This window comes from Grampus griseus, assembly GCF_964374135.1.
Source record: "Grampus griseus genome assembly, chromosome: 6".
Lineage (NCBI taxonomy): Eukaryota > Metazoa > Chordata > Mammalia > Artiodactyla > Delphinidae > Grampus > Grampus griseus.
Window position 1 is genome coordinate 53,185,846 of NC_139000.1, and position 18,357 is coordinate 53,204,202.

At 40.2% G+C, this 18,357-nt stretch overlaps 1 protein-coding gene across 1 annotated transcript in view; it reads right to left on the bottom strand.

Moving 5' to 3' along the window:
• The window catches only part of LOC309824145 (histone-arginine methyltransferase CARM1-like), a gene marked incomplete at its 3' end in the record, with an annotated part of 142,908 nt that overhangs the window by 39,991 nt on the left and 84,560 nt on the right, over positions 1-18,357 (bottom strand). Inside the window, exon 10 of the mRNA XM_082656891.1 lies at positions 2,917-3,006. Within this exon, the coding sequence (XP_082513017.1) occupies positions 2,917-3,006 (90 nt within the window). The remainder of the gene's footprint in view (positions 1-2,916; positions 3,007-18,357) is intronic.

An 18,357-nucleotide genomic window follows, 5' to 3' on the forward strand; every position in this document is an offset into this window, starting at 1 on the left:
CATCCAGGTACCCTAGAAGTGGTTATTTGCACAGGGCTCTTTGAGTGATGTGCAAGGGGCATCTCAGCCAGCCTCGGGTTTGGGAGGCTTCTCAGAAGTGAGCAAACTTGATTAAGGTCTCAAGTTTCAACAGGAAACTTTGGGTCCTTAGTGGGACCCAGCTTTCCTTAGTGGGACTTGGCAACAGTACCTCAGAGCTCTCTCTCCTGGTGCTCTGAAGCAGCTTCAGCTGTTTCTGGGTTTGGGGCACCCGTGGTGGTGGTTTTATGGATTTAACACTCTCTTGGTGACCTCTACTTCTCCTGCGTGTCACTTATTGCAGTAATGATGATATAATTAATTATGCAGATAGCTATTTAATGCCCACTTCCCTCCCACTACAATGAGAGCTTCATGGAGGCAGGGGCTGCACCTGCCCTGGTCACAGCCGCATTTCCACAGCCCAGCACAGTGAGTGGCCCAGCCAGGTCCTGGGACAGACTGTGTGGGGCCCTAATGATGAAGGACTAATCTCACAGTTCTTGGAAGATGTACTAGGTTACCGGAGAACTTTCCCTCCCTGATAGAGTAGTTTTGTGCCTTTGCTCACTTTTAGGAACAGCTGTTAGCTCTTCTTTTATTTTCAAATTACTTTAAAATAATTAATAGTCAAAATAAAAGTCCCCCCGACACTGCCCAAGGAGAAAGAGAAACTTTCACATTATGTGTAATGGTGGATGCTCATGTGTTCAGCAATTAATTTGTTGATCTTGACATGTTTTTAGCATGTCACTGGTGGCCAGACGGTATTGGGGATCTGCCAAAACCCCAAAACGAATCTTTTGCTTTTGTGTGTCAGTAGGGCCTACTGTGCCCTAAAAATGGGCGGAATAAAAAACAAATGGAGAGAAAGTTATTCTGAGGCTGTATTACCAATTGTACCTCTGAGTAATGCCATTTATTTTAATTCTCCCAAATACACACATACAACACACACACACACACACACACTCTCTCTCTCTCTCTCTCTCTCTCTCTCTCTCTCTCTCACTCCCTCTCTCTCTCTCTCTCTCTCTCTCTCTCCCTTGGGCTGCTGCTTCTCGGTTGCTGCAATAGCAAACTGGAGTTGCATGTGGGGGAGGAGGAGAAGGGTATTAACACTGTTGGACATTTAACTAAGCACCTACTATATACCAAGTACTCGTCAAAAGTTCTGTCAGTTAGCCCACATCTCCATTGAGGATACCGAGGCCTAGACATCAGGAAGGGATGGTGAAGAAATATACGCAAGATCTGTGATCCCCAGGGAAGTTACATTTTCAAGCACCTCATTTGCTTAATTAAATACATGAATCAGACTTGCTGCTGAGTGAGGGAAAAGGGGAAAAGGAAAGGTATCTGCCCCTTGCTCCACTGTCCATCTGTTTGACAGGGCTGTAGCCATCTTAGGCATCAGCAGACCTTTGACACTCTCACTTTGACCTGTGGCTACTGTGTTTATGTCTTCGTGCGAAGCAGGGGCTGGCCAAGGCCCGGGCCCTCTCTCCGTGGTTTTCTGGTTCAAACCTTGGTCTTGTGTGATGAAGTGGAAGGGGGACTCAGAGTTACTAGCTTATGTGGTTCTTTCATTCAAAAGTGGGTTTTCTGAAACCCTACAAGAATTCATTTGCTTTTCCAAAACCCAAATGATTCTGTTTGGAATGAACTACAAATCCACATCTATTTACTCAGAGAGAGAGCTGGTGAGCCGAGAACAGGAAGAAAAGAAAGTGCCATTTATTGAGCACCAGTTATGTGAACTACTACGTACTTGGACATGTTATAGATCCTTGCAATCGCCTGGTGAGGTATGCTGTTTATCCCATCTTACAGATGAGAAAACTGAGGGCTAGGCAGGTTCAATAGTACTGGTGAGTAGTCAGCCTGTTCTCTCCGAGCCCAAAACCTGTGCTCTATCCTTAACATGGCAGGATTGTGCAAAGGGATGGGAGCGAGGACTTCTCTCTTCCCTCGGAATTCGAGACAGATCCATATCCCTAACTGGCAATAGGTTTCAAAGAGTCACACTGTGTGTGACAGCCTACATACGACATATACAATTACAGCCTCGCCTCCCCTGCTTCAAGGTCAACATTTCATTCTCCCATCTTGGCCAAAGAATTCTTGGTGTGGTTTCCTGAGTTTCCCCTTTTCTTTAAGCTTTTTAATACTATACAGACATGATGCCTTGAATTAAAGCCTTGGGGAGACATTAAAATATGAGAGAAAAGTCACTTTCTATTAAGAAGGTCAAGAGTGACAGTGTCCCGTGGTTTTGTGTGGCTGATTTCATGAGTGGATATTTAATTGGCTCATATTGAACAGCTATGCAAATGGGGAGATTTTCCACAAACATTTGTTGTATCCAACCCCCTGTGGCAAGTTCTTTGTATCAGACAAAATCTGATGGCCAGAGACAAAATCTCTGGCACAGCTGCCAAAGAAAATTATGTCCTGACTTACATGCTCTCAAAAAACATCTAAAAAAATTTACTTTAAATGGACTCGTGTTTTAGGTGCATTGGAATAACTGCTACGTAAAATCATCCCAGAGTGAATGAAGGGCAAAGAAGATCATCTTTAAACTCTACATTTTGCAGATGAGAAAACTGAATGCCAGAAGGAAAGTGACTTTACCTGAGGTCACACAGCTGTAAGGAGGATTCACTTTGTAGGACTCTCCTGTGCTGTATCAGGATCAGACTGTTCTATATAGATTTCTATTTAATGGAACCTAAAACACTCAACTCCATATCAGGATCCAAGTCTCCTTAGAGAAGAATAGATGCTTTTTCTCCTCTTAGGAAAGATAGAATTATTCTAAACCTCTTTACCTAGTCATATGGTCAATTGAGATCCTATATACATAGGTGTGAAATGGATGAGGGCATTTCTTACCTAAAGAAAGGATTCTTTAAATCGAGGGTGTTCCCAGACCTCAAGCCTGTCTGGTTTACCAGCGCCACGATCTGAATGTCATAGCTCTGTCTGTAAGGCAGAAAAAGAAAACCAACATATCAACTCACAAGGCTGGTGTTAGCCAGTCACATATATTTAGGGCACCTTCTTTTTTCCTTTTTTTCTACTTTTTTGAGTGCACCATGTGGCATGTGGGATCCTAGTTTGCTGACCAGGGATTAAACCTATGCCCCCTGCAGTGGAAGCGTGGAGTCTTAACCACTGGACCCCCAGGGAAGTCCTGGGCATCACCTACGCATACCTACTTCATGCGGGTTTTAAGAGCATGTGTTTGGCATCTTATACGTTTCTGTATCTGTTTATTTGGATATGATTAATATTGGTAGAGGTAACTGAAGGCTTGTTTGCTTGCAAACTGTTTATTACAAGAGTCTGATAGCTATAATTTCTTGGTTTAAATATTACAAAGGTAATGGTATTTCTGGTTGATTAAAGTATTTAAAAAAAAAAGCTTTATCAATATCAATGGCAGAAATGGCTTTAAGTAACAGAGACCCTTTATGGGTCACCACTGATGTACCAAAACAATCTTAATCACGCGAGAATTGGCTAAGCTAAAACCTCAAGCTGACGTAAAACAGCCAACAAATGTGATTGATTTTAAGAGACCCCAGACAAAGCCTCAAGCAATTACAGTGAGAAGAAGCGGCTAATAATAACAGGTAATATGCTATATCCTTGATGACTAATCTGAAGGGGCTATGTTTGTGGGATTTTTATTAGTCATTCTCAAGAACATATGTATTTCTTTTGGTTATAAAAGGGTGACATACTCACTGTAGAAAAATAAGGAAAAATAGAAATAGAATAATCCATAATGTCATTAGACAAGGATTCCTTCAACTAGCATTGTAGAATATTTCCCTTCTATGTAATTTTCCCTACATTTATAAATATAAAATTTTAGCAAAATCACGCTTAAATTGCTTAAATAGTCCTTATCTCCTTATTTTATTTAACGTTAGCATTTATCCTATAATTCTCAACAATGTATTTGTCAATACCATTATGTGGGTATAGCACAATTCATTTAGCAATTTCTGATTGTTAAATATTTATGTTTTTATAATAATATATTGTTACTTATGGTAACAAAAATCTGGTTTTATGACAGAAATTCTCTGCAAAAGACATTCCTGTAATACATCTTTACGTACTATCTAGGATTATCTTGCTTGGGATAAATTCTTAGAGGTAGACTCACCAGGCTAAAGCATATAAAACATATTTAAGGCTCTGAAGAACTACTGCTAAAATATCTTCCAGAAAGTGTACCAAATTACCGCCTCACCTACAAAGCATAAAACTACTAATTTCATTATACTTTTTCCAATTCTTAATATTTAAATGTTTGGGATTAAAATATTATTATTTGAATTTGAATTTCCTTGATAACTAGGCTTCTTTTTTAAATTCCAGAAATAAGTGAGTGATATAAATCCCTCCCTATCATTCCCAATAGTGGCCTCGGTAGGTTTCAATATAAGGTCAGATTCTGTGAAACCGGTAACTCAAGGTCTAGATTTTATTGAGGACAAACAAAATAAGAGGAAGACATAGCCATATATATATTTTTAAGCACTCATTTCTGTGGGCTTTTCTATATTTTTAAACATCTTACTTGGAGTATAATTGCTTTACAATGTTGTGTTAGTTTCTGCTGTATTACAAAGTGAATCAGCTATATGCATACGTATATCCCCATATCCCCTCCCTCTTGCATCTCCCTCCCACCCTCCCTATCCCACCCCTTTAGGTGGACACAAAGCACTGAGCTGTCTCCCAGTGCTATGTGGCTTCTTCCCACTAGCTATCTATTTTACATTTGGTAGTGTATATATGTCCATCCCACTCTCTCACTTCGTCCCAGCTTACCCTACCCCCTCCCCATGTCAAGTCCATTCTCTAGGTCTGCGTCTTTATTCCTGTACAGTCCCTAGATTCATCAGATTTATTTTTTAGATACCATATGTATGTGTTAGCATATGGTATTGGTTTTTCTCTTTCTGACTTACTTCACTCTGTATGACAATCTCTAGGTCCATCTACGTCACTACAAATAACTCAATATCGTTTTTTTATGACTGAGTAATATTCCATTGTACACATGTGCCACATCTTCTTTATCCATTCATTGTCGATGGACACTTAGGTTGCTTCCATGTCCTGGCCACTGTAAATAGTGCTGCAATGAACATTGTGGTACATGACTCTCTTTGAATTATGGTTTTCTCTGTGTATACGGTCAACAGTGGGACTGCTGGGTCATATGGTAGTTCTACTTTTAGTTTTTAAAGTAACCTTCATAATGTTCTTCAGAGTGGCTATATGAATTTACATTCTCACCAACAGTGCAAGAGGATTCTGTTTTCTCCACACCCTCTCCAGCATTTATTGTTTGTAGATTGTTGGGTGATTCCATTCTGATGGGTGTGAGGTGATACCTCATTGTAGTTTTGATTTGCATTTCTCTAATGATTAGTGATGTTGAGCATCTTTTCATGTGTTTGTTGGCAATCTGTATATCTTCTTTGGAGGAATGTCTGTTTAGGTCTTCTGCCCATTTTTTGGATTGGGTTGTTTGTTTTTTTGATATTGAGCTGCATGTGCTGCTTGTATATTTTGGAGATTAATCCTTTGTCAGTTGCTTCATTTGCAAATATTTTCTCCCATTCTGAGGGTTGACTTTTCGTCTTGTTTATGGATTCCTTTGCTGTGCAAAAGATTTTAAGTTTGATTAGGTCTCATTTGTTTACTTTTGTTTCTATTTCCATTACTCTAGGAGGTGGGTCAAAAAGGATCTTGCTGTGATATATGTCATACAGTGTTCTGGCTATGTTCTCCTATGAGTTTTATAGTGTCTGGCCTTACATTTAGGTCTTTAATCCTTTTTGAGGTTATTTTTCTGTATGGTGTTAGGAAGTGTTCTAATTTCATTCTTTTACATGTAGCTGTCCAGTTTTCCCAGCACCACTTAATGAAGAGGCTGTCTTTTCTCCATTGTATATTCTTGCCTCCTTTATCAAAGATAAGGTGACCATATGCACGTAGGTTTATCTCTGGGCTTTCTATCCTGTTCCATTGATCTATATTTCTGTTTTTGTGCCAGGACCATACTGTCTTGAATACTGTAGCTTTGTTGTATAGTCTGAAGGCCAGGAGCCTGATTCCTCCAGCTCCGTTTTTCTTTCTCAAGATTGCTTTGGCTATTCAGGGTCTTTTGTGTTTCCATATAAATTGTGAAATATTTTGTTCTAGTTCTGTGAAAAATGACATTGGTAGTTTGATAGGGATTGCACTGAATCTGTAGATTGCTTTGGGTAGTAGAGTCATTTTCACAATGTTGATTCTTCCAATCCAAGAACATGGTATCTCTCTCCATCTGTTTGTATCATCTTTAATTTCTTTCATCGGTGTCTTATACTTTTCTGCATACAAGTCTTTTGTCTCCTTAGGTAGGTTTATTCCTAGGTATTTTATTCTTTTTGTTTCAATGGTGAATGGGAGTGTTTCCTTAATTTCTTTTTCAGATTTTTTCATCATTAGTGTATAGGAATGCAAGAGATTTCTGTGCATTTATTTTGTATCCCGCTACTCTACCATATTCATTAATTAGGTCTAGTAGTTTTCTGGTAGCATCTTTAGGATTCCCTATGTATAGTATCATGTCATCTGCAAACAGTGACACTTTTACTTCTTCTTTTCCAATTTTGATTCCTTTTATTTCTTTTTCTTGTCTGATCGCTGTGGCTAAAACTTCCATAACTATGTTGAATAACAGTGGTGAGAGTGGGCAACCTTGTCTTGTTCCTGATCTTAGAGGAAATGGTTTCAGTATTTCACCATTGAGAACGATGGTGGCTATGGGTTTGTCATATATGGCTTTTATTATGTTGAGATAGGTTCCCTCTATGCCTACTTTCTGGAGAGTTTTTGTCATAAACAGGTGTTGAATGTTGTGAAAAGCTTTTTCTGCATCTATTGAGATGATCATATGGTATTTATCCTTGAAGTCGTTAATATGGTGTATCACACTGATTGATTTGCATATTGTGAAGAATCCTTGCATTCCTGGGATAAACCCCACTTGATCACGGTGTATGATCCTTTTAATGTGTGGCTGGATTCTGTTTGCTAGTATTTTGGTGAGGATTTATGTATCTATGTTCATCAGTGATATTGGCCTGTAGTTTTCTTTTTTTGTGACATCTTTGTCTGTCTTTTGCATCAGGGTGATGGTAACTTTGTAGAATGAGTTGGAGAGTGTTCCTTCCTCTGCTATATTTTGGAAGAGTTTGAGAGGATAGATGTTACCTCTTCTCTAAATGTCTGACAGATTTTGCCTGCGAAGACATCTGGTCCTGGGCTTTTGTTTGTTGGAAGAGTTTTAATCACAGTTTCAGTTTCAATGCTTGTGATTGGTCTGTTTATATTTTCTCTTTCTTCCTGTATCAGTCTCATAAGGTTGTGCTTTTCTAAGAATTTGTCCATTTCTTCCAGGTTGTCCATTTTATTGGCATAGAGTTGCTTGTAGTAATCTCTCATGATTCTCTGTATTTCCGCAGTGTCAGTTGTTACTTCTCTTTTTTCATTTCTAATTCTGTTGAGTTGAGTCTTCTCCCTTTTTTTCTTGATGAATCTGGCTAATGGTTTATCAGGTTATTTTATCTTCTCAAAGAAACAGCTTTTAGTTTTATTGATCTTTGCTATTGTTTCCTCCATTTCTTTTTCATTTAATCTGATCCGATCTTTATGATTTCTTTCCTTCTGCTAACTTTGTGGGGTTTTTTTTTTGTTCTAATTTCACTAATTGCTTTAGGTGTAAGGTTAGGTTGTTTGTTTGAGATGTTTCTTGTTTCTTAAGGTAGGATCGTATTGCTATAAACTTCCCTCTTAGAACTGCTTTTGCTGCATCCCATAGTTTAGGGTTGTCATGTTTTCATTGTCATTTGTTTCTAGGTATTTTTTGATATCCTCTTTGATTTCTTCAGTGATCTCTCAGTTATTTAGTAGCGTATTGTTTAGCCTCCATGTGTTTGTATTTTTTACAGATTTTTTCCTGTATTCATATCTAGTCTCATAGCACTGTGGTCGGAAAAGATACTTGATACGATTTCAATTTTCTTAAATTAACCAAAGCTTCATTTGTGACCCAGGATATGGTCTAACCTGGAGAATGTTCCATGAGCACTTGAGAAGAAAGTCTATTCTGTTGTTTTTGGATAGAATGTCCTATAGATATCAATTAAGTCCATCTTGTTTACTGTGTCATTTAAAGCTCGTGTGTCCTTATTTATTTTCATTTTGGATAATCTGTCCATTGGTGAAAGTGGGGTGTTAAAATCCCCTATTACTATTATGTTACTGTTGATTTCTCCTTTTATGCCTGTTAGCACTTGCCATATGTATTGAGGTGCTCCTTTGTTGGGTGCATAAATATTTACAATTGTTATATCTTCTTCTTGGATTGATCCCTTGATCATTCTGTAGTGTCCTTCTTTGCCTCTTGTAATAGTCTTTATTTTAAAGTCTATTTTGTCTGATATGAGAATTATTACTCCAGCTTTCTTTTGATTTCCATTTGCATCAAATATCTTTTTCTATCCCCTCACTTTCAGTCTGTATGTGTCCCTAGGTCTGAAGTGGGTCTCTTGTAGACAGCATATGTACAGGTCTTGTTTTTGTATCCATTCAGCCAGTTTATGTCTTTTGGTTGGGGCATTTAATCCATTTACATTTAAGGTAATTGTCGATATGTATGCTCCTATTACCATTTTCTTGATTGTTTTGAGTTTGTTTTTGTAGGCCTTTTCCTTCTCTTGTGTTTCCTGCCTAGAAAAGTTCCTTTAGCATTTGTTGTAAAGCTGGTTTGGTGGTGCTGAATTCTCTTAACTTTTGCTTATCTGTAAGGGTTTTAATTTCTCCATCAAATCTGAATGAGATCCTTGCTGGGTAGAGTAATCTTCACTGTAGGTTTTTCCCTTTCATCACTTTAAATATGTCCTGCCACTCCCTTCTGGCTTGAAGAGTTTCTGCTGAAAAATCAGCTGTTAACCTTATGCGGATTCCCTTATATATTATTTGTGGCTTTTCCCTTGCTACTTTTAATATTTTTTCTATTTAATTTTTGAGAGTTTGATTAATATGTGTCTCTGCATGTTTCTCTTTGGGTTTATCCTGTATAAGACTCTCTGTGCTTCCTGGACTTGATTGACTATTTCCTTTCCCACATTTGGGAAGTTTTCGACTATAATCTCATCAAATATTTTCTCAGACCCTTTCTTTTTCTCTTCTTCTTCTGGGACTCATATAATTCGAATGTTGGTGCATTTAATGTTGTCCCAGAGGTCTCTGTGACTGTCCTCAATTCTTTTCATTCATTTTTCTTTATTCTTCTCCCTGGCAGTGACTTTCACCATTTTATCTTCTAGCTCACTTATCCATTCTTCTGCCTCAGTTATTCTGTTATTGATTCCTTCTAGAGTATTTTTAATTTCAGTAATTGTGTTGTTTATCACTGTTTGTTTGCTCTTTACTTCTAGATCCTTGTTAAATATTTCTTGTATTTTCTCCATTCTACTTCTGAATTTTGGATCATCTTTACTCTGAATTATTTTTCAGGTAGGTTGCCCATTTCATCTTCATTTATTTGGTCTTGTAGGTTTTTACCTTGCTTCTTCATCTGTAATACATTTTGTTGTCTTTTTTTTTTTTTTTGATGGGTGGTGCTATATTCCTGTCTTACTGCTTGTTTGGCTTAAGACATCCAGCACTGGAAGTTGCAGGCTTTGGATACAGCCGGGTCTTGGTGCTGAGATGAGGACCACTGGGTGGCTTCACTCTGATAGATATTCCATGGGGTCTGAGGTTCTCTGTTAGTCTAGCGGTTTGGACTCTGAGCTCCCAACACAGGAGCTCAGGCCTGATCTCTGGCCTGGAAACCAAGATCCCACAAGTTTCGTAGCGTGGTAAAAAAAAAAAAAAAAAAAGAAGAAGAAAAAAAAGGAGCAGTACAATATCAAAGAATAAAAAACAAAATAAATTCAAAAAGATAAGAAATATATTAGGACAAATAAAACTATAATTGAAACAACTGCAACAAGGTAAAATAAAACCAGAACACATAAAATAAAAAAGGGGAGGGGGGTGGGACAAGCCAAAAGGAGAGAATAACAAAGTATAAAGAAATGAGAAAAATAGAAGATTAGGAAAAATAAAAATATAAAACAATCAACAACAATGAATCAACAAGGTAAAACAGAACCCCAATTTAAAAGAGAAAAAAAGAAAAAAAAAATCCTTGCCTATGGGGGCAGAGTTTAGGTGGGGGTGGAACTTAGGCAGGGGTGGGGTTTAGGGTGGGGAGGGACCTAGGCGAGGTGACGTTCAAGCATGGGGCGGGCCCTCTGCTTAGGACCTGTGTGGAAGGGGAGAAGCAGCATGTGGAGAGGAGGGCCTCTGGAATGTGGATTTCTGGAGTTTGGAGGTAGGGCCCTGTGTGAGGGTGTGTGGGTGGGGTTTAGGTCCAGCGCGTTGGAGGGGATCTCAGAGTGTAGAGGTGGGGCCCTGGGTGGGGTGTAGGGGTGGAGCTTGTGTTCTGCGCAGCAGGAGGGATGCTCCGAGGGCAGAGGGTTAGGCACAGGACCCCAACAAGCTCCCCAGTGCCTAAGTGGACAGGGAAAGCACTGGTCGTGTTCCCTTCCATTCCTCCACGCACTGCCCCCACTGTCTCCCCCACGGTCTCCCCTGTCCCCGCTGGACCCCTAACCATGGGTGGGTCCCGCTGGGTGTAGGAACTCCTCCCTTCCCCCAGCTGCCCATCAGGGGTGCCAGTCCCATAGTCCAGCCTTTACTTCTGCTCCCCCTTCCTTCCCTCCCACTCCCTCAGGACCTGCAGGGCTGGAGGGGACCTGGGTGGGCAGAGGATCAGGCCCAGGATGTCAGCAGGTTCCTGGGTACCCAAGTGGGCAGGGGAAACCTGGCCACACTCCATTTTGATCCTCTGCCCTCCCAATGGTTCCCCAATTTCCCCCTTGGGGCATGGGATCCCTTCCCCTCCCCCAGCCGCCCCCCAGGGGCGCCAGTCCTGTCCTGCCTCCACTTCTCCTCCCCCTTCACTCCCCCCATCCTACCCGGTCGCTGGGGGTTCCTCCTGTCCCCTTAGGTGTCCGTGGTGCCCCACTGGTGCCTGGTAGGTGTCCTAGTTGTGAGGAGATGCAAACTCCGTGTCCTCCTAGTAGGCCGTCTTGACTCTGCCCCTCCATAGCCATATATTTTTAAAAATGTCCTTTGATCCTATTTCATTTCAACTCATCTGACTTGGAACTTTTTTTTTGTTTTAAAATGTCTCTTCCATGATACCCACATCCAGTAGTTCACAGCATTTGTGATACGTGAAGGCAGACTTGAGAACTAGACATTGAAACAGTGAGCTCCTCAGGAGGGGGCAACCTTTGCTGGCATCGTAGAAAGGCTGACAGATCAGCCTGGCAAACAAGTCAGGGAGGGACACACCAACACATTTCACGAAACAGAAGACACCTTATTAACAATACTTGAAGTAATTAATGTAGAACTTAGAGCATAAACTGAGCCCTCGGAAGTATTTTCAGATGTGTGTGTCTGTGGATGCGCAGAGTCAGGTTGGTCGCAACTAAGAGCTGGACGGTTCCTGCTGTGATTCGGAAGAACAATCAGTACGTTCTTGCTGCAGGGTCTTCAGCAGGGCTCTTTTTCATGTACTAAATATGATAATATTGCCACTTTATACTTTTTACAACCCACTCCTCTTCTTTACCCCTCATCAAAGTCCTATCTCCCTAATGGAAGGAAAAAAGAGCTTCATGTCCTGCCATGGCTCAGTGTGGTCAGTGAAAAGTTCAGATTTGTTCCTTCACTGCACCGAAGTGTGCACAATAGTTTCCCCCTAGAATTCTTTCCGCTACAGCTGTCTGAATCCATACCTTGTGAGCGGTTTTGTCTTCGCTGAAGTCCAAGGTGAAGCAGTCTCATGCTGAGCATTATAGCAGCAGCACTTGAAGCTTCCAAAGTGTTCATTCTTCGGTCAGCACGTCTTCTAGTTTTATAAACCACGCATCTCATCAAAGTCTCTGCAAACCAACTTCTCTGGCAGCACACCTGAGCACAGCAGACCTTCGCTAGGGATCCAAAATTTTTAAATTTTGTTTCAAAACATTTTGGCACAGGATAAGCAGCTGAGCTAGATCCAGCGATAAGCCATATTGATTTTTTAAATTCTTTTTAGTTTTATTTTTGTGTCTTATAAAATGCACACTGTATGAATTTCTGTATGTGTATATGTAGACCTATCTATGCCTGTGTGTATATATATAGTGTGTGTATATATATATATATATATATATATATATATATACACACACACATATATATACATCCATATAGGTCTATCTATAGCACTTGGTTTTGTATTTTCTACTATTATTACTGTAGTACATTCACATAATTAAAGCTTTTTCTATATATATTTATTTTATTTTTGGCTGCGTTGGGTCTTCGTTGCTGTGTGTGGGCTCCCTCCAGTTGTGGCCAGCCGGGGCTACTCTTTGTTGCGGTGCGTGGGCTTCTCCTTGCGGTGGCTTCTCTTGTTGCGGAGCACAGGCTCTAGGCGCACGGGCTTCAGCAGTCGCAGCACTCAGGCTCAGTAGTTGTGGCTTGTGGGCTCCAGAGCGCAGGCTCAGTAGTTGTGGCGCACGGGCTTAGTTGCTCCGTGGCATGTGGGATCTTCCTGGACCAGGGCTCGAACCCATGTCCCCTGCATTGGCAGGCGGATTCTCAGCCACTGTGCCACGAGGGAAGCCCACATTCACATAATTAAAAGAGAAATGTTAGTGTACTTGGGGAACACATGCATAAAGTGATATTACTCATAGGTGCGCATAATCAACTTTGGAGACCATTTCTGTGAACTTTAGGGATATAAATTTCATAAACTGCATAAAAAAGAGATGTTCTCTTTTACTGTCCAGAGCAATAAAATGAATGACAACTCAAGAATGATGGGAGGCTGTCAGAAGTAAAATGCTACCAATACAATCATAAATGTTCCTGGCAGGGAAGAAAAGGGCAGTCATTGTCACACTGGTGTGGTTGCCCAGGGAGTTCTCCCAGGAGGTCAAAGTTTAAAAGAATATTTGATGATAAGGGAAGGGGAGGTCCAATCTAAGGCAGAACAAAGAGGCAGCCCCTTACTTAAAAAATAGTGTGAAAACCCTGACATTAAGGAAGTGCTGAGGTTTGCAGAAAATACCAAGGAAAACAATTTTAAGACAAAAAAAATCTGATGAGATACAATGAGAGTAAGAAAGAGAGCAAGGAAAGAGGAAATGGAACTAAGGTTTACTGTGGACATACGTGTTAATTACTATACTATGTTTTCTCCCTTAATATCTGCAAAATCCTAGTGAGACAATTATTATACATTCTACTTTATAGATGATGATGTAAGGAAACTGGGGTGTTACAGAGATTCATTAACTTGCCCAAGATCACTCAAGTAGCAACCAGTATGGAAAAGAGACGGGACAGAACCGGGCTACATCCAGACTCCAAAGCCTAGTTTCTTTCACTACACAAGGGTGCTGGTCTAATAAGATACAGAACTTCCTCCCTTTCTTCCTCCTGCTAAAGCACTGCATGCCCATGGTATATCCGCATCTTCTTTCAGTTGTGCTGGGCTACATTTTTAATCATAGAGGAATCATCAGCATATGACCTCAGCATTCCGGTAGTCATTCCACACCACTGCTGAATCTCTGGAATGTATTAAGTGAGGAGGGGCACCATAGAATACGACTCAGGCCCTCTTTTGTGGGAGCTCACATATAGACAAATAACAGCAACATAACAAAGGCGCCATGATGAAAGTGTAGAGGGCTGTAGGAGGGAGCCCTGGGAGTCATGAGGCAGGGGTGTGAACATGGTTTGCTTTGCTTTCTTCTTGCCTATTGGGGGAATGAAGGAAGGGAGGGTAGAAAAATATGACTGATAAGGATGAAACCCAAGATACGTTAGAAAAAAGGAGCGGGAGAAGAAGATGACTTAAATTCACTCACCTAATTACACCCTGAGATACCTTAAAATATAAATATTTGAAAGCAAATGAACGTTATCCTGGTTTGCACAAAGCAGAAAAGGCAAAGTCCAAAACTCCAGGCAGATGCTGGTTACTGCTCCTTAGCACTTTTTAAATAACTAGTCATTAAACAGGTGATGTATAAGGATTTAGGAATAAAGTGGTGACTTCCAGGAAGAACTGGGTATAAGTTAGTAGTTCTCACTTTTCCTCCTAGAAGCACTCCCCAAACAAGGAGAATAGAAAGATACTGCAGACCACAGACCACTTGTTCTGTAAAACTGGGAGAAAGATATATCTGCCATCTCCAACTTAGGTGTAAGGGCTGCAAAAGCACTTGAGATTGATTGTAAGCTGTATGGGAAAAAGTACAGAAGTGCAAAGAGGGGCAAGACAGTCCCGGGCCAGCACATCTCAGAAGGTACTTACACAAATACACTACCTGCAGATACATTTTCTGGAACACAAAAGCTTTATTTCTTGTAACATGATGTGCAGGAATTGGGGTGAGCAAGGCTACTGGGCAGAAATTCTCGTGGAACTGGAACATAAAGAATTATATAAAGAATCACAAGAGGAGCCATATTTGCAGGAAGCAGTATGACTCTGTAGCAGCACAGAAGGAGAGAAAGTGTGAGTTGAGAACAACAGCACGAAGACGGTCACATTTCTCCCCACCATAGGAACTTCTTTCTTGTAAATTGCTGTCCAGAAAAGTCTCACTAATATTGGCTGATGAACAACCATAACATTAATACAAAGATGTTGTTAGAAAAAAAGCAGGAAAAGAGTAGAAATTTTACTAACAGCTAAAAAAACACACAGTAGATAAATGATGGCACAAATTGAAAAATGTGAGCAAATATTTTGTTACAAATTTTTAAAACTGCAATGAAGCCCTTACCTCCATGAAGGAAGTGATAATGTTTATGAAGGAAGACAATGATGCACAAATACCGTAACTCAAGGCAGAGGAAGAGAACGATCTCAATGTACTGATATGGAAATGCATTCGAGATGTATTGTTAAGTGAGAAAATTAAGATGTAGCAAACAGGTATAGAATGTTGCCATTTAGGTATAAAAACAGAGGGAAAAGTATTCCTACAAGTACAGTATTTTCTAACTGTATATCCAAAATGAAACTCTAAGAGATACACAAGGAACAGTTAACGGTGGCTTCACGCTGGAGCAGGAGGAGGGGAATGAATGGGGTCTGGCACCGGGATGAAGACTTTTCACTGTAAGCCTTTTTTTTTTGGCAGTACGCAGGCGTCTCACCACTGTGGCCTCTCCCGTTGCGGAGCACAGGCTCCAGACGCGCAGGCTCAGCGGCCGTGGCTCACGGGCCCAGCCGCTCCGCGGCATGTGGGATCTTCCCGGACCGGGGCACGAACCCGTGTCCCCTGCATTGGCAGGCGGACTCTCAACCACTGCGCCACCAGGGAAGCCCACTGTAAGCCTTTTTGTACATTTCTGTTGTGTACAGTGTAACTATATTATCTATTAAAAAATTAAACAGCCATTTAAGGAGATAGAAAGTTATGAAAACTAGAGATATAGCATAGTTTCACAAAAGAATAGTAATAGCTGTGTCCAATTACTTTCATTTCCCTTTGTGGCAGTGTTATTGGACTGGGCAATGAGGGTGAAACTAGAGGTTAAGCTCATCTGGAATCACATTCAATAAAGGTTGGTTCACATTTCCTCTGGCCTGGATGGAGGAATGTGGGCTGGATATGAGCACAGGTGGAGGCATTTTGAGCTGCTTCCAGGCCAGATCCAAAGGGTGTAGATTAGGCTATGCAACTTTTTAAAATTTCTTTTGGGGGGGCTTTATTGAGACATAATTGAGATATAACGTTGTGTAAGTTTAAGGTAAACAGCACATTGATTTGATACTCTTACATATTCCAAAATGATTCCCACCATAGCATTAGCCAACACCTCCATCATTTCACATAATTACCATTTCTTTTTTTCTTGTGAGAACATTGAAGATCTACTCTCTTAGCAACTTTCAAGTATATAATACAGTATTATTAACTATAACCACCATGCTGTACCTTAAATACCCAGAACTTATTTGTCTTATTTCTAACATAGCTTTATATTAATTGTGGAATAGGCCTCTGAATCAATATCTTATTTATTTTATATTTTAAATTATACAGTACAGTTGACTGCCGCCCCCCTTTTTGCTGTACAGTTCTGTGAATTTGAACACATGTATAGATTTATGTAAATACTGCCACCACAATCAGGATGTTATTATTCCTTTGCAGTCACACTGTCTCCCCACCCATAACCCCTGGCAACCACTGATCTGTCTCCATCACTATAGTTTTGTCTTTTCAAGAAAGTCATACATATGGGATCATACAGTATGTAACATATTAAGACCGGCTTCTTTTGCTCAGGATAATTAGGCTATGCAAATTTTGAAGGAAGGTTTACACCCCGGGCCTCTCTCTGCTTAATACTTTTTAAATAAAAGTTTGCCTATTAAATTTGCAAATGATACAAAATGGTAGGACTAACATGCTACCCCCCAAAAATTTTTTAAGTAAGATAATCCATTGGCTCTAGTAAGGATCTAAAAACAGCATGATAAATGCATAAGCGGAATAAATACAAAAACTTGAATTGAAGCTGACAAAAATCAGCTGCATACTAGGAGAAGGGAGAAATGACTTAAAGGTCATGTAAAAATATACTTTTTGCTTTTAATAATCTAAACACTCAAGTAAAATGGCCCCTAACTTAACTTAAACTTTAAATTAACAGCAGCGTTCACTGTCGATTTGTAGCCAGCACTTGCCAGGACATGTATGCTGTCCTGTATTTAGTTTTGGAGAACTATTTTATTTTATTTTGTTTTTAAACATCTTTATTGGAGTATAATTGCTTTACAATGGTGTTAGTTTCTGCTTCATAACAAAGTGAATCAGCTATACATATACATATATCCCCATATCCCCTCCCTCTTGTGTCTCCCTCCCTCCCACCCTCCCTATTCCACCCCTCTAGGTGGTCACAAAGCACCGAGCTGATCTCCCTGTGCTATGCAGCTGCTTCCCACCAGCTATCTATTTTACATTCGGTAGTGTACATATGTCCATGCCACTCTCTCACTTCGTCCCAGCTTACTCTTCCCCTTCCCCGTGTCCTCAAGTCCATTCTCTGCATCTGCGTCTTGATTCCTGTCCTGGCTCTAGGTTCTTCAGAAACCTTTTTTTTTTTTTAAGATTCCATATAGATGTGTTAGCATACGGTATTTGTTTTTCTCTTTCTGACTTACTTCGCTCTGTATGACAGTCTCTAGGTCCATCCACCTCACTACAAATAACTCAATTTTGTTTCTTTTTATGGCTGAGTAATATTCCATTGTGTATATGTGCCACATATTCTTTATCCATTCATCTGTCGATGGACATTTAGGTTGCTTCCATGTCCTGGCTATTGTAAATAGAGCTGCAATGAACATTGTGGTACATGACGCTTTTTGAACTATGGTTTTCTCAGGGTGTATGCCCAGTAGTGGGATTGCTGGGTCGTATGGAAGTTCTATTTTTAGTTTCTTAAGGAACCTCCATACTGTTCTCCATAGTGGCTGTATCAATTTACATTCCCACCAACAGTGCAAGAGGGTTCCCTTTTCTGGAGAACTATTTTAAAGGGGACATTGAGACCCTGCGTATTTCCAGAGGGAAGGACTTAGAATTTTAAACTATTTCAAAATCACTCTTATAGGAGGGAGGACTTGAGGATGTTAGCCTGAGGACAGGAAGACCAGGAGTATATTCGGTAAGATGCTCCTAATACTTGAACAACTGCCATTTGGAGGTTGGAACAGACCTATTTCTTTTGAATTCAGAAACATAACTAAGATCAATGAGTTGAATCTACAGGAAGTATCAATAGATCTGTGATCAACAGCAAGAATAATTTTTTAATAATTAAAGATGTCTAAAGTAGAAGAAAGTAGTCAACAGTCAATGACTATATGGAAAGTCATAACCTTATAAGTAATTAAAGAATTATAAACCAAAACAACCAGATGCAACTTTAAACACTTATTTTGGAGTCTATTGGATTTGCAAAAGCCATAGAGACAGTTATCATCCAGTTTCAGGAGAGACGTGGAGAAAAGAGTTTGCTTATCTGTTGCTGGTATGAGTGGAAATTGGTGCAGTCACTGAGAAAGGTAGGATCTAGTAGACTGTAACATGTACCTACCCTTTGATC